This window comes from Typopeltis vanoorti, chromosome 25, assembly GCF_054136105.1.
Source record: "Typopeltis vanoorti isolate ZY-2024b chromosome 25, IOZ_Tvanoo_1.0, whole genome shotgun sequence".
In the NCBI taxonomy this organism is placed as follows: domain Eukaryota; kingdom Metazoa; phylum Arthropoda; class Arachnida; order Uropygi; family Thelyphonidae; genus Typopeltis; species Typopeltis vanoorti.
Genome location: NC_143573.1, coordinates 10665552 through 10692871, shown reverse-complemented (window position 1 = coordinate 10692871; position 27320 = coordinate 10665552). Strand labels below are relative to the sequence as shown.

Genomic DNA, 27320 nt, shown 5'->3' with positions numbered 1-27320 from the left:
TTCTATAAATTAAAATAAATAAGATCACGTGATATTCCTAAACATTCTCACTATTAACAAAAATTAGTTTGCCGTTTACCAAGCAGAATGATCTCACGAGAGAAAAAAAAACTCACTTCTTTGTATATTTCTCTGTGGTTTCCTTTTTTAGCTACATGTTTTTTAAGGTTGACTGAAACACAAACATTACAGCTTCACATTTAGTCCTTGCAGGACTCGATGTCCTCTAAAATATATCCAGCCGAAGTATCTTGATAAGGTGGATTCACATAAATTCAGCCTTGTTTACTCGAAGGTGGAACCTTCAGGGAAGTAATAATTTAATTTTTTTTTTAAGCAGATGTTTTTATAAATGATGACCTACATTTGGTCACAGGAGATGACAGATGCACAAACATGGGGCTCTGTATGTTAGAATTACTGTTTGTAGGCTGTGGGCTTAAGTGCTCTTATTCTCTTAGCAACAGCTCGAACATTTATTGCCACTGACGCTATAAAGCGTCAAACCGCTTCCAAGAGTTGTAAGATACGTGTTTCTATGCTACATTACTCAATCTGGCTTGGGCAGTAGAATCGTGTGAATGTGTAAGCATTGTGCAAAGTCATTTTTGTCATAAGCGAATGCTGAACGTGCCAAATAAAAATTTGACCGCCTGTAACTGAACTCCACTGAATGTTTTCTATGACCTGAATCCCTTTTTCCATAGAAAAATGACGCCAATTACGCGACTATATTGCAACTAAAAAAAACCGTTTCTTCAAACGGGTTTTTGAAGATCAACTGACAGGATACATCAAGATGAAGTATCACATGATAAATGACTTGTCACGAGCATGGATCAGTTCCATGTTTTGATTTTAATAATCATTTTGATTTCCTGAAGATAACTCTAGAAAAGGTTTTCTGAAGACTTATTGGCATTTGACCACCAAAGTGAGTTTTCCTCTCATAAAATTCTGGTTTAAATTTAAATCGCTTTAAAATTCTGAGAATTGTTTAGGCTGGTGGTACCTAAGCCGAGTATTTGGCTGCTTGTATGCCATTGTGGTTGATGTTAGATTACTGAAACAAGAGAACATCTTTTCCTGATCGCTTGACTTTCATTAGTTATTCACATAACTGTTTTCCATTTTGAAAAATTATGGAGACAACTACCGTGTTTGAGTAAAACTTTAGTTTAATATAAACTAGAAATCAGCACTCGACGTTTCGACCTTCATATCAAGGTCATCATCTGGAGCATACACAATATATACAGAGAAACAAGCTGCACTACAATCTACATGGTTTGCTAAAGTTACTGACCAACCGTTATTACAATTATTGGCCTGACCTCTAGTGAAAAAAAAAAACCTTCACTACATCAAAACTAGAGTCCTATTACTGTTATCACTTAAGTTACGAAACTAAATCGGGCTGGAGAGCAACATGTTTATATAATGTGATTATACATATAAATTTCAACCAATTGGTATGAATAGTTTCCAATAAAAGCAGAAAATTGCTTAAAGTCCTAAAGTATGCTATATACTAAGTAAGCTGAATATGTGCTATCCAAATTCTTGGAATTTTTATGCCAACATTATTGTTGAGATTAGGGTAGTTAATCAAAATTTTACAGGCTTCTTTAAATTTTCTTTCATACCCGGTTTTTGTATGATGTAAAGGGCAGGTACTTTTCCAATCAATTTGGTGTAGGGTGTAGAGAGCATGATCTGAGAGGCCTGCTTCACCAAAATTGTTATATTTAACGTGTCTTTTGTGTTCTCTTTTGCGTATAAGGATTGTACGTCCAGTTTCACCAATATAAGGTAAGTTACAGGTGCAGTAGATGCAATAAACTCCAGGATGTGCCAATGGAAGGAAAGGATCCTTAGAGGAGTTCCATATGTTTTTTTTAATTTTATAGGTGGTTTAAAGTGGCATGAGAGCCTTGTAAACATGAAAGAAAGGATAACTGTTTTCCGTTTACTACATGTTTTGAAAGATTCGAGAAATGCCTAAGAATACCACGGTATTCTTATGGATTCATTTTTCCCACTTCTGGAGGTACATTTTAATCCCTACAAATCGACAATTGGATTCAAATCGCATAGGTTATATAAACGAAGGCTAGTCAAGATAACGAACGTTTCATTTTTTTCTAACATGCCTTAAAAAGCAGTCAATCAACTTGAGAGTTCGAAAAAGATTTCCCTTGTGTTAGCACAGATACTGTGGTGGAATTACAGATTGGAGATGGGCATCATTGATTTTGAAACCAAGGCCAAGTATATCGAAGGTGTTTTTCAAATGCAATTTTTGCTTTAGATATAATTGCTGTTCGTTGAAGGCAAGTTGAAATTAGAAGGTCATGGAATATAAACATCATTGGATTCTTTACTAAGCCTGATAAGTAGGGCCTTAGCAGCTCCCCGCCCAAATACTGCTATTCGGGTTTCTCGCAGAAAATTGGCAGTAAGATCATTCGCTAGTTGAAATGAAGACTCGTAAATTGAAGAATTATTAATCTCCCCGAAGTCCAGCATAATCGAGACTGTGGTGGCTTGAACATTGAATGACGAAAGAGTAATGAAATTAGGCCCTGAAAATCGTGCGTTCACTCTTGGCTGCATTCAGAAAAACATTTATGAAGTAAAAAATGGTCTCAAGTCCAAGACTAGTACACTCCTTACCCGCATAGCTTACCGACAATGCCCATTCTTTTCTTCGAAATATTGCTATTCATTTCGATTTCGTGATTTAAATGACAAAAAGTTAGATACCGTTATATACAGCCTTTTCTTGATAAGCACAAAGTGATCACATTTCTTAAAATCGATTGCTCTTCAACTTTCAGAAAAATCTAAATGTCAATATACTCCGAATGTCGAGTCACATACCCATACATTTGCATCTTCACTCAAAGCCTTCTCATAAATCAATTTGTGAGACGGCTAGACAGCCGAAATGAATGCTGTTTTGAAATTCGCCGGATATGACAAGAAAGCACTTTGTTTATCAAGCAGCAGTCTGGCCTACCTCGATGACTCACATTCAGGAATAGCAGCACACTTGTGGTAACCGCAAAACCGGTCCCTAACTCCGTTGCACAATTTTTTTTTTTTTTTTGAACTAACGTATCTTAGAAGGTAAAGAGACTTTTCGTAACTTACGAAACGGATAAATGAATATTAGCAACGAATATATATTTTTACTTGGTGTATGCACCCTCTGTCCAAAAACCGAACGTTTCGAAAATAGAAGAAACTAGTGGCACCACCTATTGTATCTTTTTGTTGTCAAAAGAGGCAACCTTCGTTAGTGTTGTGTCAACTGTTTGTGACATTTGTTTCAATATAAGCCGAGTTATAGTGCCAAGAGTGATAGCGTGTTTTGATGAACGGTCGGTCGTCACGATATTCATGCCGTACGCGACGAATTCTCGCTATCAATCGCTTCAAAACTTCGAGATAAAACTCACCATTGACCGTTTGGCAAGGTGAAACGAATTCTTTGTGGATAATGCCCTTGGAATCGTAGAACCTAATCAGCATTGTCTTTACTTTTGACTTATCCAAGCTACTTTTTTTTCGAATGCCTCTCTTCTTGTGGTATTCACTCAGCACTCTCGCGCTTTGTTTCAGGCTCATACTCAAAACACCAGGTTTCGTCACCAGTAACGATCGTTTAAAGGAAGTTTGAGTCCTTACGAACGGTTATAATGAGGTCCTTGCAGTGTTCAATTCGATACATTTTTTGGTCGTCGGTCAACTTGTGGGGAACAAATCGCGAATTTAATTTACGAAGGCCCAAACTCTCCGTCAAAATGTTGTGCACAGTTGATTATGGAATCCCCAATTCATTTTCAATAAATCTCGTGGATGAGTTCGAGTTTTCTTTGATGAAATCACGCACGTTTTGGATGTTATTTTCGTTCAGTCCAGATTTTGGAGGGTCAGGCTTTTCGTCGTCCTCAAGCGTCTCACGACCACTTGGAAATCGCTTAAGCCACTCGTAAACTTGAGAACGGGATAAGCATTCATCATCGTATGCTTTTTGAAACATTTGATGCTTTTCGGTAAAACTTTTGCCAAGTTTAACTCAAAAGTCAATCGCAGCTCTCTGTTTGCAAGTCATTTACCAACCGTTCGCCCAAACACACTGTCACTCTTGGCACTCTAACTCGGCATCTAATGAAACAAATGTCATAAACAGTTGACACAACACTGATGAAGGTTGCCTCTTTCGACCACAAAAACATACAACAGGTAGCGCCACTAGTTTCGTCTCTTTTCGAAAAGTTCGGTTTCTTTTTGGACAGAGGGTGTATAAATACTTTTACCGTTCCTTATGTGCGATCACTCGAAAAAGAATCTTTAATTCTATAATAATGGAATTGTTCAAATTCTTTGGCAATGTATACTCAACGTACTCTTAGCATATACGTTCCTAGACGTGTAAAGAATATTTATCAAATACCCTCAATTGCAACGCGAACGATTTTATTTATTTATTTGGTACCCGTATTAATTCAGATGATTCTAATGTATTTCTAAATTCAAAATATTCCATAACGTAGAAATTTAACACATGCGAATTATCGTAAGCCTCCGAAATATTTTATTGTGAATTATTAATCATACCAAAGGCTTAAAATGTCACGTAATTACTCTTTCGTAGACGTTATGATTCTCATGGCATGTAAGAATAGAATGAAAATGAATTGAAGGATGCTTTGAATCAGTCGTATATCAAGGAACGCTGTAACACAAACTCGATATCTTAGTTCATTATTCAAAAAGTTAAAGGCTGCAAAACAAATTTGCTGATTTTGATATTTGTCTGGTCGTTTACAAGTGTCAAACATCGACATGTCATTATTCACGCGGTGCTGTACTTTCATTACTTTGAATGCGAATAGCGGACGGTGGTTAAAAATGGCCTTTCTGCTGCACTTTCTGAAAAACTTGACTCGAATAGATTCAGAGAAAAGGCCAGTCTTTTATGGCGTCACTGATTATCAAGAGGTCATGTAATGGATTGTTACTGTTCAATTATTGTATTAGAATTTCCTATAAAAAGTAAAGATTTGGTCTTGCAGCTAAACTTAGAATTTGAATTTTTTTCTTTCAGTGTGAACACAGTCATCATTAGATGAATTTGTCAGATCTCAGAGTGAACTGAAAGAAATATGCACGATCTTGTTGAGGGGATATTTGTTGGACCTCAAGGCTGTGATGCCTTTTCTCCAAAGTACCACAAACTTTTCTATTTGGTTAAGATTCGTTACGTTTGGAGACTTAACTGTGAATAAAGGACGCATGATTTTACACTAACCGTTTAGTATGTTATTAGATGCCAAGACATCAAAATGCATTAATAAAAAGCCTTTCTGCCTTAAGGAGACCGCTCACATCAGTTCCACGGAGAATGTTCGTAACTAAGAAACTATCTGAAAATCAACAAATTAATTTCCTTTATATCTTAAGTGTTCCGATAGCAATTCTGAATATTAAATAGGCGTCCATATGAAATTGGGATGATGCTTCTACGTTGTGATGCAGATTTCTCCCCCTGACATAGACTCCACAGATATCCTGGGGAGGAATAGCGTATTAGCATCAAGGAAGACCACGACTGAAGGACACTTACAGGCTCTAATTTGCCACTGTATGCGACTACATCCTCTCCAATGTTAGCCTACTTCTCTGTCCAAACAACCATATCGTCTTGCATTATACAATGCTTCACTACCCCATGTAAGAACAGTTTTATCACAAATGTCTTACCTTAACTGAGAATTAAGAAGAAACATAAGTAGTTTTACAAAAATGTTTTGATTTTTAGATAATTATAAGCGTATACATTGAACATCATCCTTCAAATTATGTACTGAAACTAGAAAAGAGAGAGAGCCTTCACTCAACATACGAGACATTTCCGAGTAATACTATTTGATAATATTGATATTAGATCACTATCGGCCTGGTTGGCCGAGTGGTTAGCGCATCTGCTCTCCAACAGACTGTTCTTGAATTCCACCTGACGAGGGAAAAGATGGCCGACTTTAATTGGAGCATGTTAGTCAATGAATTTCATTGACCAACATGCTGGAGGACGAAATGGATTGAAAATGTTACTGCTCTCTTGAGAAGTTTATCGACTATGCAAAAGAAATAAAAATTAATAAAAATAGAAAAGATCTTTAATTCACCCGGGGTACTTATGTAATATAGCTTTACAATTTTTTGTGGATGAGAGTAAAAAAATGTAAGTAAAGCTGCATGGATTCTATTCAAGTGAGTTCTCGGTTCAACTTTTTGTTTTTAAAGTTACTCATTTGTGTGTGTGTGTGTGTTAGGGGTTCAACCAATAAAAGAAAAACTGAATTGTCACTTCGCTATTAGTGCAAGAGACAACTTCGTATTACAAGGCGAATCAGATAATTTGTTTTAGTCGAGAAAAACAGAATCCACCAAACCAGGTGTTGGGTATAATCCCTGATACGGTATTGGAATTTCGAATAAACTGCGTCATCTACTGTCATTATGGAAAACCAATATTCTCCGCGCGTTATAATTAACGATATTAAAGTAACTAATGCTCGCGTAAAAACAAAATTTAATTTTATCAGATTACTGCTACTGGCATCCAATAAATGAATCATAATTTAAACCATATTTGTTTTTCGGATTAAGCCATCGAATATGTTATAACAGCTACTTAGTTCTCCCAGAGAATTGAAATAAACTTAAATCATCATTGGATACATTTCGCTTGGATAATCTTATTATCCAAGATTAAAGTATCGACTAGTGTACGAAGAGTGTCCAACCAGACTGCACAAAACTTGAATATCTACCTCAAGGAGAGAGAGAAATTTTCCCAAGAAACAGATAACATGCATTCAGAAATAACCTCAATTTATTTTGTATTGTCTAACGTGAAAGCCACGGTTGATTCGAAGCAACGCGAAACAACTTTCAAGACTGCAGTGCATACAATGAGAGAAAAATAATTTATGTAACCCCAAATTTATGAAGTGTTTCTTTTACAGGGGAGGTGATGCAGTACAGTAACTTCATCGTGTTTCAAAGAGATGGAGGAGCTTTTATTCCAATACTGTTATTTGTCCTTCTGTTGTCTGCGGCTTTAGCGCCTTATATTATCGCTATTACCAAAGATGGGGCCAATCCTTTGCTCCCATTTATCAGGTGAGTCGAAGATATATATATTAGGAAATATGAAGAAATTGTTAACGTTTTGATATTACAGAGCGGAAAAAGATATTTAAAAAAAAATAAAATTCAGGACTTGCAATGATCTTTTATCATAAATTTCGAAGAAAAGAAAGATCCAGAAATGCATTGCATCAACAATTTGTGACTCAGTATTTGTTACTGTCAAACAATTCGTTTTTATATTTAATCGTGTTTAAATAATATCCCACTATGACATTGCTATTTTGAAATTTTACAATTTTGTATTGTAACATGCAGTTTGATAAACACGTAGAATTGTTTTGTTTACAGTGACGCTGCAGGAAGCACACCGCAGTCAGGAATTTTCGCGATACTGCTAGCATATTCTGCTTTTGTTGGTAAGTCATTTATTACTCAGGTATAACTATACGACGATAGCCTGTCCTTTCGAAGACCTGCAGTCCCCAGAGAGCTAACCTGACCATTTAAAATCAGTGAGACTAACCACATCACCTCAAACACCTTCCACCCTCGAGAGCTAATACGAGGGGATGGGGGGTCTGGAAAGTTCTGATAAACACCTAGAACAAAAAAGATATTAAAGAAACTGATATATAACCACAAGAGAAAGAACATATCTTAAAACCCTTTAACCCGATGTTTCATCAAATTGAAATATTTTGTTATTTTTTTTTAGGATATATAAAAAGACATGCCAGACCTCAATTCCTTCATGGTGATTATCACAACTTTTCAGTCCCCACTACCATCCTCCCCTGAAAAGCTCCACTACTATACTCCACTTCCCCAACCATATAATGCCACATATCCCTCCCTCATAAAACATCTCTCCCCCATCCCCAAATACACACAAACCTCCCACCACGAAAAACAAACCGATGTACAACTCCACCATCATAACTCCAATTTGTAATTTAACAGGTACACATTAATATACAATTGCCACGGAATGTATTCTTCTGCGTGATGGCGCGTCAAGCGTTAGTGAAGTCACTTCCAGTGACGTCTCCAACGTACTGCTTACAAAGGCACGTGGTTTCCTTTACATCACGATAACTGAAGGACTATCATCGTATAGTTATAGGATTTGCTCTAACTATTGTAATTAAAATTTTGGGGAATTCCTCCCAAAAAGAGTATCGTTGTTGATTCATTTAGAGTTTTAAAAATACTTATTTTATTTTTAAATCAGATTAACTTTTACAAATATCTAAATTTTCGCAAAGAATGTCAGTTTGAAAACAATAAACGTATTCGTCGTGGTTTGTAGCAATACTGTTCTGAAGCAATACTGTTTTAAAACTAAACAAAATATAGTTGTATGCCGAGCATTTATTGAGTTCTTATGTTAGTAAAAATCGATATCTTTTTCGATCTTTTGAGAATTTCATCTAATTATTTTTTCCCCTTAACTAGGAGCGATTGGTTTGTTCATCAGGTATCTGATGGTGGCCAATTTGAATGCCCAAAGAGTACGAAAGATCGACATTGTCAACAATGCCAGTGCTTTCTTTGGATCAGGAGCTTTATTTGGGATGCTCATGGTGGGAGCGTATCCTATTAACACCTTACGAGGCTATCCTCAGTGGGTAAGTAAGCTCCACAGTCGTATTAATTATCCTGAAGTATATTGCATAATACAAAACTATTCCTTAGGAAAATGTTTGAAAACGTTACTAGTTTAAGAGGAAGGAATATTAAGACTACATCAAACTCCCATTCACTTTCTACTAACTGTATTCGGAGCCACGCAATGAGTTGTACAATCTAGCGTGAATGGGGGTTGCTTTATAAGTGGTAAAGCAAACCTCATTAATTTAACAATATCCGAGTTGCATGAAGTATCCAGTATACTTTAAATCCAGTTAAACTATAGAGGAATTGCAGCTCAACTAAGCGAAGCGTAAATAAAATTACCGCCTCGCTGACTAGCAAACTAATGCCTGACAAAACCGAAGAGCATAACATTCTGTATTGCTCGCTCGTCAAATCACGGACAATAACGAAGAAAGCCGGCTGGGAGAGAGGAAAGAGAAGAATATTTTCCTAAGCTACAGGAAAACCGTCAAACGTTCTTTCGTTGGCTTCCTTAAACAGAGACGTCAGTGAATAATAAACTGTACACGTTTAAAATATAAAACTGATGGAACTATTTACTAATTCCCAGGCTATTCAATATTTCCATACAAATAAATCTTAAGCTATTGTACGCCGACACCTCGTAGAGCCGACCTTGACAAAGTGCCAAGAAGAGTCTATTTATGTTGAAGGGGGGGGGGGAAGAAATAAAGGATGTACGAATTGGTCACCAATACGCGAAATCACGTGCTTTATACGTAAATTTTCTAACTGTTGTACAAGCAAAATAGTTACCACTTTAAGAACTAGAATTGTCATAAAAGAAAAGCTAATTTTTCGTATAATAATAAACACTTATTCCACGAAACCCATTGATTACCCTGTTATCGGAATGGATTCTCCTTCTTTTGACATGCGTAGAAGTGTCGAAAGGTCTCGCATCTGTGGGTGTACAGAAACAGTTTAATTATCAAAGTGTGCCTTTGAGATTTCGCGATGTCAGTCCAATATACGTAAGTTGAAAAGAACGATTTCGAAGCGTTCTGCGTTCCTACTGGAATTTAGTTCACAAAATTCGTTGAGTTTATGCCACTTTCAAAACTCATAGATATAAGAGCCTTCACTTGAACTGCTGGTTTTGTAACTGTCACGAACACCACCAGAGAGAGGTCGTTGCCAAATCGCGATCTGTTTGCTCGGTGAAAATGCTGAAATAAAGGAAAAACGAATAACCGAATCGACTGAACATCCATACATGATGTTTACGTGTTAAGCTTTCAGTTCAGTCAGTTGAAAAGAAAAAAAAGTATCGCGAAAAAAGAGAGTATTAACAATAATTTGGTAGCAACGTTATCTTAGCCACATCAGTTATTACTCTGCTTCCACTGGAAATGAGAATATAAGAGACAGAAGTTTTATGTTCTTTGTTAAATGTCAAGTTTTATATTTTATACGGCGAACACTTTATAATACAGTTTCCAATGATTAATTCATCGGAAGTGACGCAAATCCAGCAGTATCTACCGGAAGTTTGCACTATGTGCAAGAAATAATCTTCACACCAAGAAGAATCCAAGGTATTTTTATTTGCATGACCCGTTTGCACGGCTTATTTACGTCTGAGGGAGAAATGGATAATCGTTCCTCAGAGCGGGAGGATGGGCGCTGCTCCCAGTAATTAATTTCGCACCTTAAATGCATCTTCCATTCACGATCTTCACATTACATTAAAAGTTGCTTATAAAATGAGATACAGTTCTCTTCTTTGGAAGCATATGACGAAAAGAATGCAAACTTTGCAACTAATGTCAGTGTGAAGGTAGATCTGTTCCGTCCAAACTCGTTATCCAAATAGATTGCGCACACAATATACTGCAAACGTTATATAGCCCCATTCTTTGCGGAATACTGTGACATACCTCTGGAAAAAAAGTATGTTATTGGATTCAACGGGAAACGTCTGGGAAGGTTTGGAAAAGATAGGCATAAAAAAGAAGAAATAGACGTGATTTACACTTAAAAATGGACTGCTACAAAGAAGTCTATTATCTCCATTGCAGGGGCGAATGCTGGTCTTGAAACTCACGTTTGCTCTTGTTATCATTCAGGGAATGAGAGGTGTGATTGAAGTCTGATTAACGGAATAATAAATTACTGACCATTTAAAACTATGTACAGATAACCCTCGTATAACGCGGATGTTAGGTTCCGCAGCAATGCCGCGTTATATAAATCACGTTATGCGAGTCTCAGATCACATAGAAAAAGTAGGGTTATGTTCCGAAATCGTTTTTTTTAATTATATAAACAGCAATGACATATCCAACAAAAATATATTTTTATTTAATTCACATAATTCAAGAAAACATATAGACTATGAAACAAATACACAGTATAAAAGTATAAAAATTACAAATTGTACTCTTAAACTTCATTGCACATAATGCATAAATGTTTCAGGCAAAATAAAATAGCGCATATTTTAATCTTTCTTAGCACGAGGATTTGAGGATTGGTTAATAAACACTGGTTTTGTCATGTAATCACCCGATGCATTACTATAAAACAGTAGAGTAATTCTCTCTTTGGAAACTTTGAATCCAGGAACTGATCTTTCATTTTTCGAAATATAGGTGCGTTTTTGCATTCATTTTTTTTTTCAATATAACCCGGATTCATCCGCATTGAACACCTGATCTGCACTATAAATGTTTATAAACTTTGAGAGTTTTTTTGTTTAATGATATTTCCATCCATAGGAATTTTCTTTTGAGGTGCAATCTTCTATCGAAATCATTAGCGATTTCTCCATTTTCCCATTTTCCCATATTTAGAATATCGCGTACACGAGTAACGCGCTTTGCACTTATCGTTGACCCAGCAATAAACACTTTCTCGGATTTTATGTTCATTTTGTTTGATTGTTCTAATTGTTGAGTCATTTAAATTCAAAGTCCCGGCAAAAACTTCTGGTTTTTCTTCATTTTTCAACCGATCCAAGATTTTGAATATTTTTCTTTGAGAGAAATAAATTTTGTTTTCAATGTTGGTTTCTCCCTTTCGTTGCAGTTTGTGGTCATTACTAAAAAATAATCTTTTACAGAAAAAAGCAAGCCTTACATATTGTATGTAACTCACCAGAAAATAAAGTGCTCGGCTTGAGATGAACACACTTATGATTTTTAATGCACTTAACTGGCAGAAAACGAAAACAATTTTCAACAATAAACGTTTTATACGGTAAGCAATTGAGGTACATGCGTGCTAAAGGGTATTTCCCCCAATATAAATTCGCTACTTATAATTACATGCACAGGCAGACACAAATTTAACGTAGATAAAATTTGATTTTTAAGTCGCGCGGTGAAAAACATATGAAAAGATAAAGGGTTACTACAATTTGTAGATCGTATTCTTATCAGAACCGTGTTGTATAAGTACCTCGTCATACGAGAGTTTCCTGTGTTTAGAAATTTATGTACATTTAATCATACAAATACAATATTTATTTCACAAATGATGTTCTACCTTTTTCAATTTAGCTACTTGAATACAAATCCTACCCTACGGTTATTCTTTATGAACTGGTCAATAACATCCTCATAAAAAGTTGGTTGTAACTTAATTTTCCCAAGCAACACGCACACTTGTAAAGGCTGGCTGAAGCTCACTGGCTAGAGCTACTTTGACTGTGTTTAAGCAACAGGGTGAGACGACGTGGACTGAGCGGAAATGGCTATGCGCGCGCATGAAATCACAGTGCTGAAGCGAGGACCTGGATGCTCCCACAACTGAGCAAGCCAAGGTAGCTTGATTAGCGTTGGCCTTCGATACACAACGCAAAGCTCAATTATTGCCGCGCAAGCTTAAAACGTCTTCTGTCTACAAAAATAAAAGCTTATAAAACTTCTTTCTCAATGAATGAGCTTGCGCAGCAAGCATGGAGAATTCGCTACTGCTCCATTGCAGTTCATCGTGGTGATCTAGAAAAGCGAAACCTGCACTGTCGCAGTATTCATGAAGGAAGAATTTGGAAGAATAGAAAGGCATGGAGAGATTTGATACTCCTGACCTGACAATTTCTATCGAAACGGTTGCAGCTAAAGAAGAAGTCTGTGACATAGAAAGGCATAAAAGACAAGCGATTTATGCTAAATGACCACAAAGCGACTGTAAAATAAACTAACTTCCAGTCCTGTAAATGAGTATATGAGAAAATACTGTCTTTTTGGGAAGGGGGGAAAAAACGGATTCTAAGTATTTTGGAGCTGAGGATGCTATAGAACTAATGAGGTTATTTACAGTAATACTCACCTAATGCTAGGAATAAAGGCCCGTCCAAGAAGAGCGATCCAGTTTTTACTTTTCAGCTGAGCATTAGCACAGGTACGGGAATGGACCAACTAAGGTAATTTTTGAGAGAAAAAGATAAAAGTGCGTTTTAGGTAGGTTTTCAGGTCAGATAAAGAAGTTAACTTAAGTATAAAAGAAAGAGGGTGGGCCAAATACTAGTCTCCCGAGGAATACCTGCGTTAGCAGATAAAGAGAGAAAATCATCCAATCATGACAAGCAGAGAACGATTCGAAAGAAAAGTGGTAATCCAGGACGCAAGAGGAACCATAAGATGACAAACTGCTGAGAAGCCTTCTTTGCCAAACTTTATCAATGCTTTGGAAATATTTAGTCAACAGTTTCAAGCCTTTCCATGGCACGTGTTCAGAAGTGACTGATGTTGACAAACAGACCTGCTGTTGATCTTGATTGGCGCAAGGAGAATTACCAACATCATATATATATATATATATATATATATAATCGGCTGTACAATGGCTTGTTTCCATGTTATGGAGTGGTGGAGGAACAGGAGGCATGTTAGGTGAGTTGAACACAATTGGTGATATGCTATCAGACTAAAAGCCTTTTAGGTAGGCTATGTACGAAGCCGATGTTTATTCTCAAGCACCTACAATATGCTGTTTTCTTGTCTTAGACAGTTCCTGGTACCTCTTGGAAAACCACTGTTTGAATATTAAAGCGGGAGAGGGTGTTTTTTTGAAAAGAGTGGGGAATGAAATCCTCATTCCGACATGAATAATTTCTTGTTTATAACCAATATCAGAAGAACGAAAACAGTACTTTGACCAGGAAAAGTAGGACTAAAAGTCTCTGATTCACTCCTGGCGATATTGTAGCCTTACAGGATGTGTTTCTCCTAAATCTAATGTTTGGGAGATAGCAATGCTACAAAGGGAATTATAAAACAAGATGATTTTCGTTGCGTTCTTTGTCCAGTGTTTTCAGAGACAAAAACGAGAGTTTTCAGAAAAACTCCTCTACTCCGTACGAAACCGGCTAACTCATCTTTGAGAGAAAAGCTCTGATGAGCGTTCTTCGTGTTATAGACGGATTCGAACCCGGGTCAAAACTAACTGAACTACGGAGGCACCTCACAGAGGATAAGAGCTGGGTTCGATTCCCGTCCGTGACTTTAGGAACCTTTATCTGGTCTCTTTCGACTAAAGGTGACTTTACCAATATCATACGGAGGTAGAGTGGTTTTTCTCCGGGAAACTCGGGTTTTTCGTCCCTGAGAACAGGCAAACCGGCCCCGTGAACACACATATCTACAGACATATGTCACTCCTGGAATAAGGATTAACTGACCTATTCCGTAGGATTTGGGTTTTGAACGCCTAAACGGTGGAGTGTGGGTATATGCGTGAGCGTAAATCAGAAGAAGAAGTTATACAGTATGTATTACCTTCTCTATGTTCACTGGGCATGTACAAATGCAGTATGGTCACTACGATGCTCGGTGATGTGCCACACCAGAATTCTCCATGTACAGTAGTCCTGCTGTTTGCTTTTCTGGCAGCCTCAACTCACTCTCCGAATATCAGTCACTCCACACACACACACACACACACACACACACACACACACACACACACACACACACACACACACACACACACACACACACACACACACACACACACACACACACACACACACACACACACACACACACTCCATCCATCCATCCATCTCATTGATGGTCTATTTCTTCCTATTTTCCCGAGAACTTTACCTTCTATTACTGTTCTGAGAAGTCCTTCTTCCATCCTTTCTATGTGTCCAAAATATTTTAACTTTCTTCTGTTAATATCCTTAAGGATCCTTAAAGTTCTACTGATCTTTTCTAACACCCATTCATTTGTATGCCTTTGAGTATATGACATCCTCAAAAGCCTTCTGTAACACCACATCTCAAAAGCAGATATCCGTTTCTTATCTGACTTTTTTAGGTTCCAAGTCTCACATCCATAAGTCGCTGTTGGAAAAACAACTGCATCCAATATCCTTAACATTGTTCCCATGGAGATAGATCCATCCTTCCAGATTTTAGACAGGTCTCTGACTATTGTTTTAGCCATTCCTAACTTTTTTATGAACAGCAATTCTTCACATTAATAATGAATCCCTGGTAGTCAAACTTGCTGACTTCCTCAATCCTTTCTCCATTAAGATACACTTGTTTCTCAAGAGCTTCTCTGTTTGTATTTCCTTTGAGGACCATAATCTTTGTCTTGCTAGGATTGATTTGAAGTCCTCTGTTATTATTGATCTTGTTAACTTCTTAGTCAACATACCTAAGATTACTGATCAATCTACCCCTATCCTAATTCCTGTCCAGAGCTCACCCAATGCTTCACGCATGATATCCTCCGCATATATACTAAACAAGTGAGGAGAAAGTAAACATCCTTGCCTAACTCCTTTTCCAACTTGAAGCCAGTCAGTCAATCTAACACCTGTTCTTACCGTGTCTTCTTGCTCCCTATACAAGTTCCTATCAACCTGATAGTGTGTTGTGGAAAACCCATCCGGCATTATCACTAGTGTTAAATGTGGTGCAGGATGTGTATGGTACCAGGAAAGTCGAATACTCACTTTTGTTATGTCTATACTATCGTTTCTATACAGAAAATATCAACTAAATTAAATACTCATATTGTAATACAATATGCCATATTGCAAAGTTAATGCAAATTAGAATGGGCAACACAAAGTCCCGATATGAATCTATAATGCGCCTTTGGGAAGTGTTAGAAAGATAGATGGAGGAGAGAATATTCGAGGATGGAAACAAATTTATTCTGACCGTTTAAACATCTTGGATTAGCTGATTTCAGAAGAAGCCAGCTAAACAAAGGCAATGTTTTCCTGTTTCTACAACATAGCATACAAATCAAAATGAGAGAAAACACACACACGCGCACAAAGTATATTCTTAAAATATTCTATCCTTTTCGTTTGCCAGAGACACTTGCAACAAAGTAATTCTTGTTGCTACTTTTATGTTTATTTATTTTCGTTTGCATGTTTTGTATGCAGAATTGGTTTCATCTTGTCTTGGATAAATCCATTCTGCATTTTCAGTCGCATTCAATGAAAACGCTGGCGAACTTTTCGGAAAAAAAAGTGTTGGGTGAGCAGAATTTAAAATGGTTTATTCGGATTCTATTCGATTGAGCATTTTATTTTAAAAAAAGAGAAGGATGGAGAAGGAACAAGCGCATCACAGTTGAATATTAAGTGGCTGATTTAGAGAACACCTGAAAGCAAAATAGAAATGACTTGCATCTCATTCCTTAGTAAACATGGTGACTTGCACATGTGTAATGCACACAAAGGAAAACAACTGCCTACACGGAAAGTGGGTGTCTTTACTTTGATTATCCTAACAAGAAAGTAGAACCTCTCGGCTACTGTGTGTGTTATGAAACACTTGACGTAAAAGTATAACCAACTCGAATGAATACTTTTGTTAGTGGAATCTTCTCGGAAGGCAATAGACTTCCGTGAGAATCTTATTGATGCAGAAGGCTATAGGGCTTTTGCGTAAATAAAATGGATATCGTTCATTACTGTGCATTGAATATACAGGGTGGCCATAAAATAACCTTCCCTCTTTGGAGGCATTTGTAGTTAAACCCAAATGGAATGAGACGAAATTTTATATTGAGACTTTTGAAGGCATGCGGAGATGATTTCCGCGAAAAAAAAAGATTTAGTACCAAAAGTCGCAGATATGGAGAAATTTTGGCGCTGGTAGAGCCGAAAACAACGGATAATTACATTAAAGGCAGATAAAAATGGAATAATAAGAATAATAATAATTAAACTAAAACAACAACTTGCGAGAGATACAGAAATGAATGTAGTGATTGAACTCACAGGAAATAATGTTTTATTCATCAGAATCAGGGTCCCATGGACCACATACACGATTTTCAATGTGGTAACCTTTCTTCAAAAAAAAAAAAATCAGCTAACGCTTTTTTTCTTGTGTACAACGAATTGCATCCGGTGTGCGACATGCTGAGTCGTTGCGACTCCTTACGCTCAGCTGCGACATTCTGCAGCTGAGCGTAAGGAGTCGGATTGGATGTTCATAACAGCCAGTTTTATGTTCTCTTTCAAGACATTCAAGTTGGGAACGCCACCAACATACACAACGATTTCAAATACCCCCACAACCAAAAGTCACATGCAGTGATTTTTGGCTTGAGTTCAATCACTACATTAATTTCTGTGTCTCTCGCAAGTTGTTGTTTTAGTTTAATTATTATTATTATTATCATCATTGTAATGCCACATATCCAGCTGGAATGAGTGATGCTGCTGTCGTTTACACCGTCGAAATGTTATTATTCCATTTTATCTACCTTTAATGTAATTATCCGCTTGTTTTCGAATCCGCCAGCGCCAAAATATTCCCTATCGGCGATTTTGGTACTAAATCTTTTTTTTTTCTCGGAAATCATCTACCCATGCCTTCAAAAGATTAAAAATAAACTTTGGTCTCATTCTGTTTATTGGTTTTAGCTACAGATGCCTCCAAATGGGGAGTGTTATTTTATGGGCACCCTGTATATATTAAGCAATACTACGATGGTTTCCAGAATGGAATCTCTCTCTCTCTCTCTCTCTCTCTCTCTCTCTCTCTCTCTCTCTCTCTAGTTGAATTCGCATGTTACAAAAGTTCCAAACGCATCCATAGTAGAGTAGAAGAAAGAAAGACAACGTCCTTTGATTAAAAATACTTGCTTTCGAGTTTCAACTGAGATGCCACTAATCTTTTTCTCTTGGTTTTTCAACTGAAGGTGCATTATCTGGTCACATTGCTATAAAATTAGCAAAAAATGAGGTCCAAGCAGTGTCATAGCTGTGGGGGGGGGACGATCCGCACTAAAGTTTTACTTCAAAAATAAACGTAGTTTTTTAATTTATTTCCCTATACGTTGTTTTGACTTTTGTAGTCAAAACAACGTATTTTTGATGTGTATTGAGAGGGCCGGAAAACTCAGCAACCACCCCTGGCAGCAAAAGTCTAGCTACGCCACTGCGTCCAAGAATACACTCAGTTATCAGATAATATATTGGCTTATGGCTTTATTTGCTTCAGCAGACTTACGAACAACAACAGAGATTCAAATATGATTAATACCTAATGTCTATATATATATATATATATCGCACCTTTATAAAGTGTTTCGTACGAACGAAACTCTTTGATTAGGTGAAAAATTAATAATGTGTTAGACCGGTCCATCTCGTAGTACTTCATCAAGCTATTTAATTCTCACCCTGCCTTCCATTTCTATTTACTTGTTATTGCCAAGTAACGTGGCTTCTTATAAAACCTAATTTTGGTAATTAAAAAGGCAGTGATCCTGTCTGAATATGTTTTTTTTTATTTATTTATTCGTTAAAATCGAAAACTTGTGACACAGCGAAGTAAGTAATTAATGCTATTTATAGGGATATAGGGATATATCCTAAAGGAAAGCTAGCATGAAATGTATACAGCTATGAATGTGTTCTGCATACCATAAAATTAAGAAAATAATAATAATCTAAACTGTTTAATTAAAAATAATTAAAGGTGTTTATTGCAAATGAACACATTCATGAAGATACATTGCATTCAATAAATCTTCTTTTAATACGTTTTTTACTTAGGCGTGGGGGGTTGCAGTTCCACATTTCGTTGCAGCCATCATACTGTTTGGATGCGCTACGATATTTTGGATACTGGACTGTGCAATTCTGCGCATGATTTCACCAGAAAAGAAGTGTCTACTGGTAGTCCGGCTAGCCTTGTTGATATTGGGAGTGATTCCTCTTGTCTCTCGTATCCTTTACTGATGTTAACACAGTATATTTTATGATAGCGATATTTTTACAGAGTCCAGAAATTCGCTAAATAGTTTATAATAATAATAATAATAATAATAATAATAATAATAATAATATAAAATAATGCGTATACTTTAGTATGCATAATTGTTACACGTGATCTAAAAACTTAATGTTCTGTTTGCTACTGTGATATTTAATATTTTTGATACAAAATTATAGTGCCTAGAAGGCATTACTTTGTTAAATATTAAATACACCCTCTGTCCAAAAAGAAACCGAACTTTTCGAAAATAGAAGAAACCAGTGGAGCCACCTGTTGTATCTTTTTTCTTGTCGAAAGTGACAACCTTCATTAGTGTTCTGTTGACTGTTTATGACATTTGTTTCATTAGAAGCTGAGATATAGTGCCAAGAGTGACCTGTGTTTTGACGAACGGTCGGAAAATCAGTTTCAGAAAGAGAGCGGCGATTGACGTTTGTGATAAACTTGGTAAACGTTTTACCACAACCCATCAAATGCTTCAAAAAGGATATGGTGATGAATGCTTATCGCATACTCAAGTTTACGAGTGGTTTAAGTGATTTCAAAGTGGTCGTGAGACGCTTGAGGACGACGAAAAGCCGGGCCGTCCAAAAACTAAACCGAGCGAAGTTAACATCCGCAAAGTGCTCGATTTCATCAAAGAAAACCCCAAAGTCGTCCGTGAGATTGATTGAAGATGAATTGGGGATTCCAAAACCAACTGCGCATAACATTTTGACCGAGAGTTTGGGACTTCGTAAATTGAATTCACGATTTGTTCCCCACAAGTTGACCGACGACAAAAAAATGGATCGAATTGAACACTGCAAGGACTTCATTAAAACCGCTGGTAAGGACTCAAACTTCCTTGAAACGATCGTTATTGGTGACGAAGTATGAGCCCGAAACAAAGCGCCAGAGTGCTGAGTGGAGACCACCAGAAGAGGGGCATCCGAAAAAAAAGTCACTTGGAGAAGTCAAAAGTAAAGACAATGCTGATTTATTTCCATGATTCCAAGGATATTATCCACAAAGAATTCGTTCCGCCTGGCCAAACGGTGAATGGCGAGTTTTATCTCGAAGTTCTGAAGCGATTGATAGCGAGAATTCGTAGCGAACGCCATGAATATCGTGACTACCTACCGTTCGTGAAAAAACACTGTCACTCTTGCCCCTATAACTCGGCTTCTAATGAAACAAATATCATAAACAGTTGACACAACACTAACGAAGGTTGTCGCTTTCGATAACAAAATGATACAAAAGGTGGCACCAATAGTTTCTTCTATTTTCGAAAAGTTCGGTTTATTTTTGGACAGAGGGTGTATAAATGATGAGGCCAGCGAAGACTGACCAACTCGCTAGTAAAATGCGACTATATAGGATCCTGCGTGGAGTCCACATCTTTTATGTAGTGCAAAGCTTATTCCGTGCCGAAGGTTTATTCCCGTTAATTGTCTAAACATTCGAAAGTTTTGTTTTCATTTTGGTATTAAAATAATGACGGATGTCGAATGTCATCATTTATATTTAATTATTTTTTTTAATTTTTATCCGTCTAATGTTATTTGTTGTCAAACAACATCCACCTCCTATTCATTATCACGTTCAACAACCTTTTCCCTTCAAAATGACGCAATTTTTAGAAGTCCTTGACAAGAGTTTCAGTACCCGTACTTATGAATAAAGCGATGAACTTCAAGGTAATGTTTGGCGGAATACGAGAGCAGAGCTTCCAGGAGGTAACTTTCTTTTATTCATATGGCCGCATTCATATCAGTCATCTCATCTAATTATATTGCATAATACAATAACGAATCTGCGTATTTATGTCGTTTCAGGTCGTCACCTCTAAGGACACTTGCGCGCCATGGAAATTTCCAGCGGAATATTCCGATTATTACATCTTCTGTGCTGCCTGCGAGTGGTTCCTTTTCATCACCTACATCCTTCAGTTTCTCACACTGGTCTCGGATGCAAAGTTATATTCAGTTCAAATAATCGTTGGAAAGACGGGAATGATGCCCAACGTGAAAGATTGTTCCAGGCAACTGTCCAGTCCAGGATCTAGCATAGATAAATGAATTCATTATTTTTCGGGCATTCTCACGAAGAATGTCGGTGAGGAGATGACTGCGGACAAGAAAAGAAAATAGTTTCTATGAAACCGTTTAAAACTGGAAATATTTTACTTAAGCATCGTCATTTCTGTTTTCAGATCCCCATGCATCTTAAGAAAACTAAGCTACTTTCCTGTGTAACCCTAAGTCCATGTATTATAAAAGTTACAGTGATTTAGGAAGTAAAGCTCCAACCGTATTAGTTAAAGAGCACATCTAATTCTTTTATAGAAAAGCAACAAAAATGGCAAACATTTCTCATCACCTGAAGAAGTACTGGATGTTTTTCTTTCCACGTGCAACCTCTTCTTTCTGTAGAATTAAATATACTTTACTAAACTTCATCGCTATCCGAATCACAAACTGTAATACATAAGTAGCTAATGACTTCAGTTCTGCATTAGGGTAAATAATATCAATGAACAGAATGACTATTTCGTTGTGCCCTGAATCATCATTTATTCTTCATGTCCATATGTTGAATGTATTCTTTCTATTTAGAGCCGATTTTTCCGCACTATAATTAACACTTACGGCAATGACTTTTAAGCCAAGTATTTCAGCCAATCATTAACTATTGTTATTACAAGAATCATTACAGCCCGGATTCTATCTGCTGTAAAACTTTGGTTCTAAGTTGAATCCACTAATTATTCTTTTGTTTGACAGCTTTATTCATGCGAACACTCACTTCCGAATTTGAGAGTGAGGTCAAATTAATAATAAAATCAGAGCACTTTGAGCAGAGCGAAAAAAATAATAAAGGAGTAGTTCTTCTTTTCTTTCCTTCAGAGATAGACAGAGGTACTTTCGACCAAATGGGGAATGTTCTTTTTTCCAACGTTTGCTTTTTTGTTTTCTTCAGATATGAATCGCATCATTCAATAAACTCAATTAATTTCGGGACAACATAGTTGATTCTTGCACTGTTTAAGGTCTTCAAAGAAGTTCAGGTGAGTTGTTTCTTTCGTGGACTTATCTTTCAGTAGATTTCGACCAATTTTGTGAATCTCGTTTTTTGCGTTGGTTAATGTGGCTTGAAACTTTTTTGCCTAACAGGACCAACATGAATTACCAAGAACAGAGAGGAAACTGGAATGCTTCTACAGGTCACACAGCCTAATAGTTATTCTTCGACGTTTTGAACCTACGGGACCTAGAAAAGTGCTGTTTTAAAAAATTCGTGACTTTCATGTACAAAAGTGAGCCAAGTGCTGAGAAAGTTGACTGTAGCTGACTATGATGTAAAATGTTCTATGAAATTCAGCTCTGTAACATTAAAAACAAGAATGTTGCTAATAAAATAATATGTACAAAATAACCATTTCTAAACTGTCAGTCTCTTGTCTTCTTCAGTAATTTTTCACTTGTTTTGATTAAGAGATCTTTTCTTTTTTTTAATGAGATTCGAGTATGGCAAGCAATCAACAGATATGTAAAACTACGAGCGAAGTCTGCTCGTGGTCTTTCTAAATTGCAATAAGTATTGTGAAACCAATATTGTTTTTTCAGTTAGTGTTCAGCTTTTAAGTCCCCGCGATTAGCCTATTGGCATTGCTCTTCGCACCTATATGCCTGGGGAAGGAGTGTCTTAGGTTCGATTCTCGTCGACGACGAGAGCTTAAGGATTTTCCTAAGCACAGCAGGGTTTTTTCCACCAGTTTATCTGCGGTTTTTCATCGCGCAAGCAGGCAAACCAGCCCGTGAACACACATGGATACAGTCATAAATATCGGCCTTAGGGGATACAGCAGAGGAGTGGCGAACCTGCCACATTAATACGCCAGTAACGCCTCATTAGGAGGGGACTCAACCCCTCCTGACGGATGAGAAAAATAGGACAGGATAGTTCAGCTTTACATAGTAAAGAATATGCATTTCAATTGTTTTCCACTAAGAGACCAGAATTAAGAAGAACACTGCGTATTACAGGAAATTTACTATCATGTTTTTAAGTTGTTTAATGCTAATTTACTTATCATAGTCGTGAAATACAATTTGATACCCAAAACGGAGCGCGCGATCTGTCTAAACGACCCTTACATTTCGTTAAATTTATCCTTGACCTCTTCAGGGTAAATATTCTTCTCTATAGTCATAACCAGTTATGTGATAGTTTATTGTGTGCAGAGAGAATATAGCTGATGGAATTGATATTCGTCAAAGCTCTTGAAAGGATCGTTATTTGATGGACGAACTGCTTTTTGATGTAAAGATCATTCAAGACAGTGAAGTCCGGAATTAGACAAAGTCTTGTTCTGGTTTAAGGAAACACAGCTCATTTGAATGGCAATCACGTCGTTGAGATGTTTACTACTATGGATCGAAGCCAAGAGGACCAAGAAATCTTAAAACATTATGCAAAAAAGTTTGTTACTTAAAAACGTGTATTAAGTTAGGAAATGAAGTTAAATTCGTCAATATTTCCATGTTTCGTTCATTCATTTTGTTTTTACTCTTTTCATTTCGAACTGCATAAGTAGTATCAGGTTCTTGACTAAGAAAGAATTTCGTAATAATGCTTTCCTTTTGTTTTTCATGGATCAGTGTGTTAAAATCATCTAGATGCACAGATTCAAAAGGCGATGTTTTATAGGGAAAAAACAGCCTTTGATTGTGGAAAAAAATCTTGTTTTCTTTATCGAAAAGCATCTCAATCTTCCTGCTTGATTAAACAAAAAAGATTAGAGTTTTTTAGGAGGTTCGCCTTACCGATTATGTTAAGATTCCGAGTCGTTTACTGTCTAAAAGAAACACGAGATCTCACCAAATAACTTCCGAAAGTTCCGTTGACCGACAGGATTTAATTTATTACAGGACAAATGCCGGGTTCTTAACGAACAAGTCGCCACTTTTTGGACATCGAAAACTCGAATAAGTTTTAGCGCATCTTATATTATTTCGAATGGTAATGGATAATTGTTGTAGTGGATTTGGCCAAAGCGAAAGGTTGAGCTTACGTTCCTAATGAATATTTTCTTTGAAGGCTCATAGCGGAATCAGTAGAGGTTATGTTCTTTTTGGAAAGAGCATTAAAGGTGCATCCAGGAATTAGAGACGTCTGAAATTTGTCGTGATACTTGAGATCAGAAATGGGGAACCAACCTCCAGTCGTCCGTCTGAATAAGTAATATGGAATATCACCTGATAAGTGATGATTTTTTTATGATTTCTAAATATTTAATAAGATACAAAAATTTTAGTCTGCTAAGGAAACTCATGAAGTGTCGCTTTTCCCCTTAAAGATTATACCAGGTGCTTATTCCGCTAAACATTACACAAGATATTTTAATTTTTCGTTTTTAATTTTACTTTTCCTTTTTGATGCACTTTTTGCTTTAATTTTAATAATTAAGTACGAAGAAGTAGAACCATTTAGTTCATAAAGTTGTATGTGCACTATGGGAAGAACTTTTCCCCCATGTGTTTGTACTTTCTGATGTGAACATCACGAAGAAGCGTTTAGTCTAAATCGGAATTTTGTTTTCTTTTTAGCAAGAAAAGGCTCCCCATTGCTGGTCCAGATATAAATGTATGATAGTTAATTTACTCTATATTCAAATATGCTACACGTAATTAATTCATATCACCATACTAATTATTTAGATAAAATATTATAATAATAAAGACGCTTCAGAAACTTGATTATAATCGAACACAGCATTATTTTAATTCGTATAAGTGTATATGATTTACAAAAAATATTTAAGTTTGACAAGTTCGTTCTTTAGTGAACGTTACTGTACATTTTGTATGCTTTCATGTACACAGTTATTTTGAAAAAAAATCGAAACCTTTTATTTTGATATCGCTTTAGTTTTGATTAAATGTTTTTGCGTTGTTACGATAACCTAAAATAAAAAAATACGACTACCGATATCATGACTATAGACATGCTCACAATTCTCATTACCGTGTTATGAGAATTGTGAGCATCAATTGCTTTCATCCCGGCATGCAGTAGGAGCATGTCCATCCTTTGTATGTACAGATGTTGAGGAAAAGCAAGATATGTACAATTCAACGCGCAACTTAGCATGAAATAAGTAAAGGTAAATTATTTAAACACTTGCTGGATGGATCAGTTACTTCACTTCTAGGGAAAGCAACTTAAAATATTGTTCAACCTATTTGCAGATTATTTTGGACATCTAAACTATGCAATGCGTTCGTGTTCCGGCTGATTAAACTTCTTCTGATGTAATAATTTCATTTGTGACAAAATACAAAAATTGTCATAGCTTTTAATTACAATTCTATATCCCTTTATTAATAAAGGAAGTTTACTTCTGGACTTTGGCTCTCATCTTGAGAGCCAAAGTCCAGAAGATGATAAATATAAAACGAATTTAGCTATACGAGATGAATCTCAAAATTTACCGGACTGTAAAGGTACATACTATAGGCAACATGGCGTACTTTCGCTAGGTTTTGTTTTTTGTATTGATTTATCTTTAGTTCTTTCATTTAGTGTCCTCAGGAGAGAACGTCCTTCACATGTTCTTTGTGAATCAGTAGCGTTTACATTATTTTAAAGTCAGAGAGCGGTTTCTTGGTTTAAAGTCAGAGAGCGGTTTCTTGGTTTAAAGTCAGAGAGCCATCATCAAGAAAAGGCTTTCTTCAACATCATGTTCAAACACAGCCAAGTCGAATATGGAAGCGTATGATCATCGTCTTCTCGGATTGTAGAAGAGATGTGCGCTCTGAATGCTCTCCTGCAGGCTAATGTCAAAACAGTATTACTTGGGTGCTCTTAGGCGTTTAAGGGAAGATGATGGCAAACGACTACAAGACTGGCGTAAGAACTGGATGCTTCACCAAGACAATGCCACTGCTTACAACTATGTTACTGTACAACAATTTTGAGTCAAACATCATGACTACAACTCTCACATCCTATGGGGATTTGGAACTTGGTTTTTTATTTCCAAACGATTTGTTTTTTAAGTAGCTCCAAGAACGTTTTGGTAGAGCTTCCCTCGTAATCTGTTTATCTGAGTAGATACTGTTATTTTGCCTAAAAGATATATGATCAACAGATGAATATTAGATAATACATTATGGGAAAAAATGTTTTCATTCAGGTTTTGTATGATTTATTTGCGCTAATTTAAAATTTAAATCTCTGAAATTCTAAATTTTAATATCTAATATACACCTAACACTCACATGATATGTAACACATAATGAGCTCTGTTTCATGATGTCTCTTCAGTGTATTCACTGAAACGTCTATTAACGCATAGTTTGACTCCATGGAAAAAATGAATCCACAATCAACATGGTTAATGTAATCCTGCTCTATATTGCAGGGGCGAATTCTCCGTGCTTGCTATGCTCGATGTGCAAGCTCATTAATTGAGAAAGAAGTAATATTTATTTGTTAATAAATGCATGCATTTATAAGCATTCCATTTAGGCTTTTATTTTTGTAGACAGAAGACGTCTTAAGCTTGCATGGCAATAATTGAGCTTGGCGGTGTGTATCGAAGGTAGATGCTTGCTCGTGTAGTCAAAGCTACCTTGGCTTGCTCGGTTGTAGGAGCTTCCAGGCCCTCGCAGTAGCACTGTGATTTGGCTATGTGCGCGCATAGCCATTTCACGTCGTCTCACTCTGTTGCTTAAACCCAGGCCATACACAGTCAACGTAGCTCTAGACAGTGAGCTTCAGCAGCCTTTACAAGTGTGCGTGTTGCTTGGGAAAATTAAGTTACAACCAACTTTTTAAGACGATGCTATGGACCAGTTCATAAAGAAGAACCGTAAGGTAGAATTTGTATTCAAGTAGCTAAATTGAAAAAGATAGAATATCATTTGTAAAATAAATGTGAATTTGTATGATTAAATGTACATACATTTCTAAATATGTAGTTTTAAATGGTCAGTGATTCATTATTCCGCTAATCAGACTTCAATCACGCCTCTCACTCCCTGAATGATAACAAGAGCAAGCGTCAATTTTAAGACCAGCATTCGCCCCTGCTATATTGTATATTGCGTTTGTCATTAAAAATCTTAATATCTGATACGCACTAGTATTTATAAAATTCAGTCTTCTGTAGCATCTTAAAAACACCAGCAGTTGGCCTTGGTTATAAAACGTATCTTGTAAGAAATGTAAATTTATAAGTTATTCATTTCACTCCAAGAGAGCTAGCAACAGTCTAATGTTAAATATAATATT

General features: G+C 36.5%; 1 protein-coding gene across 1 annotated transcript in view; it reads left to right on the top strand.

The window, feature by feature from the left end:
* LOC150092534 (DNA damage-regulated autophagy modulator protein 1-like) overlaps window positions 1-22411 on the top strand; it is a 35167-nt gene extending 12756 nt beyond the window's left edge. Inside the window, exons 2-7 of the mRNA XM_090414708.1 lie at window positions 7041-7197; window positions 7516-7583; window positions 8623-8795; window positions 18815-18986; window positions 20685-20758; window positions 20858-22411. Coding sequence (XP_090270834.1) covers window positions 7041-7197; window positions 7516-7583; window positions 8623-8795; window positions 18815-18986; window positions 20685-20758; window positions 20858-21100 — 887 coding nt within the window. The 3' untranslated portion in view covers window positions 21101-22411. The remainder of the gene's footprint in view (window positions 1-7040; window positions 7198-7515; window positions 7584-8622; window positions 8796-18814; window positions 18987-20684; window positions 20759-20857) is intronic.
* Window positions 22412-27320: the final 4909 nt, after the last annotated feature.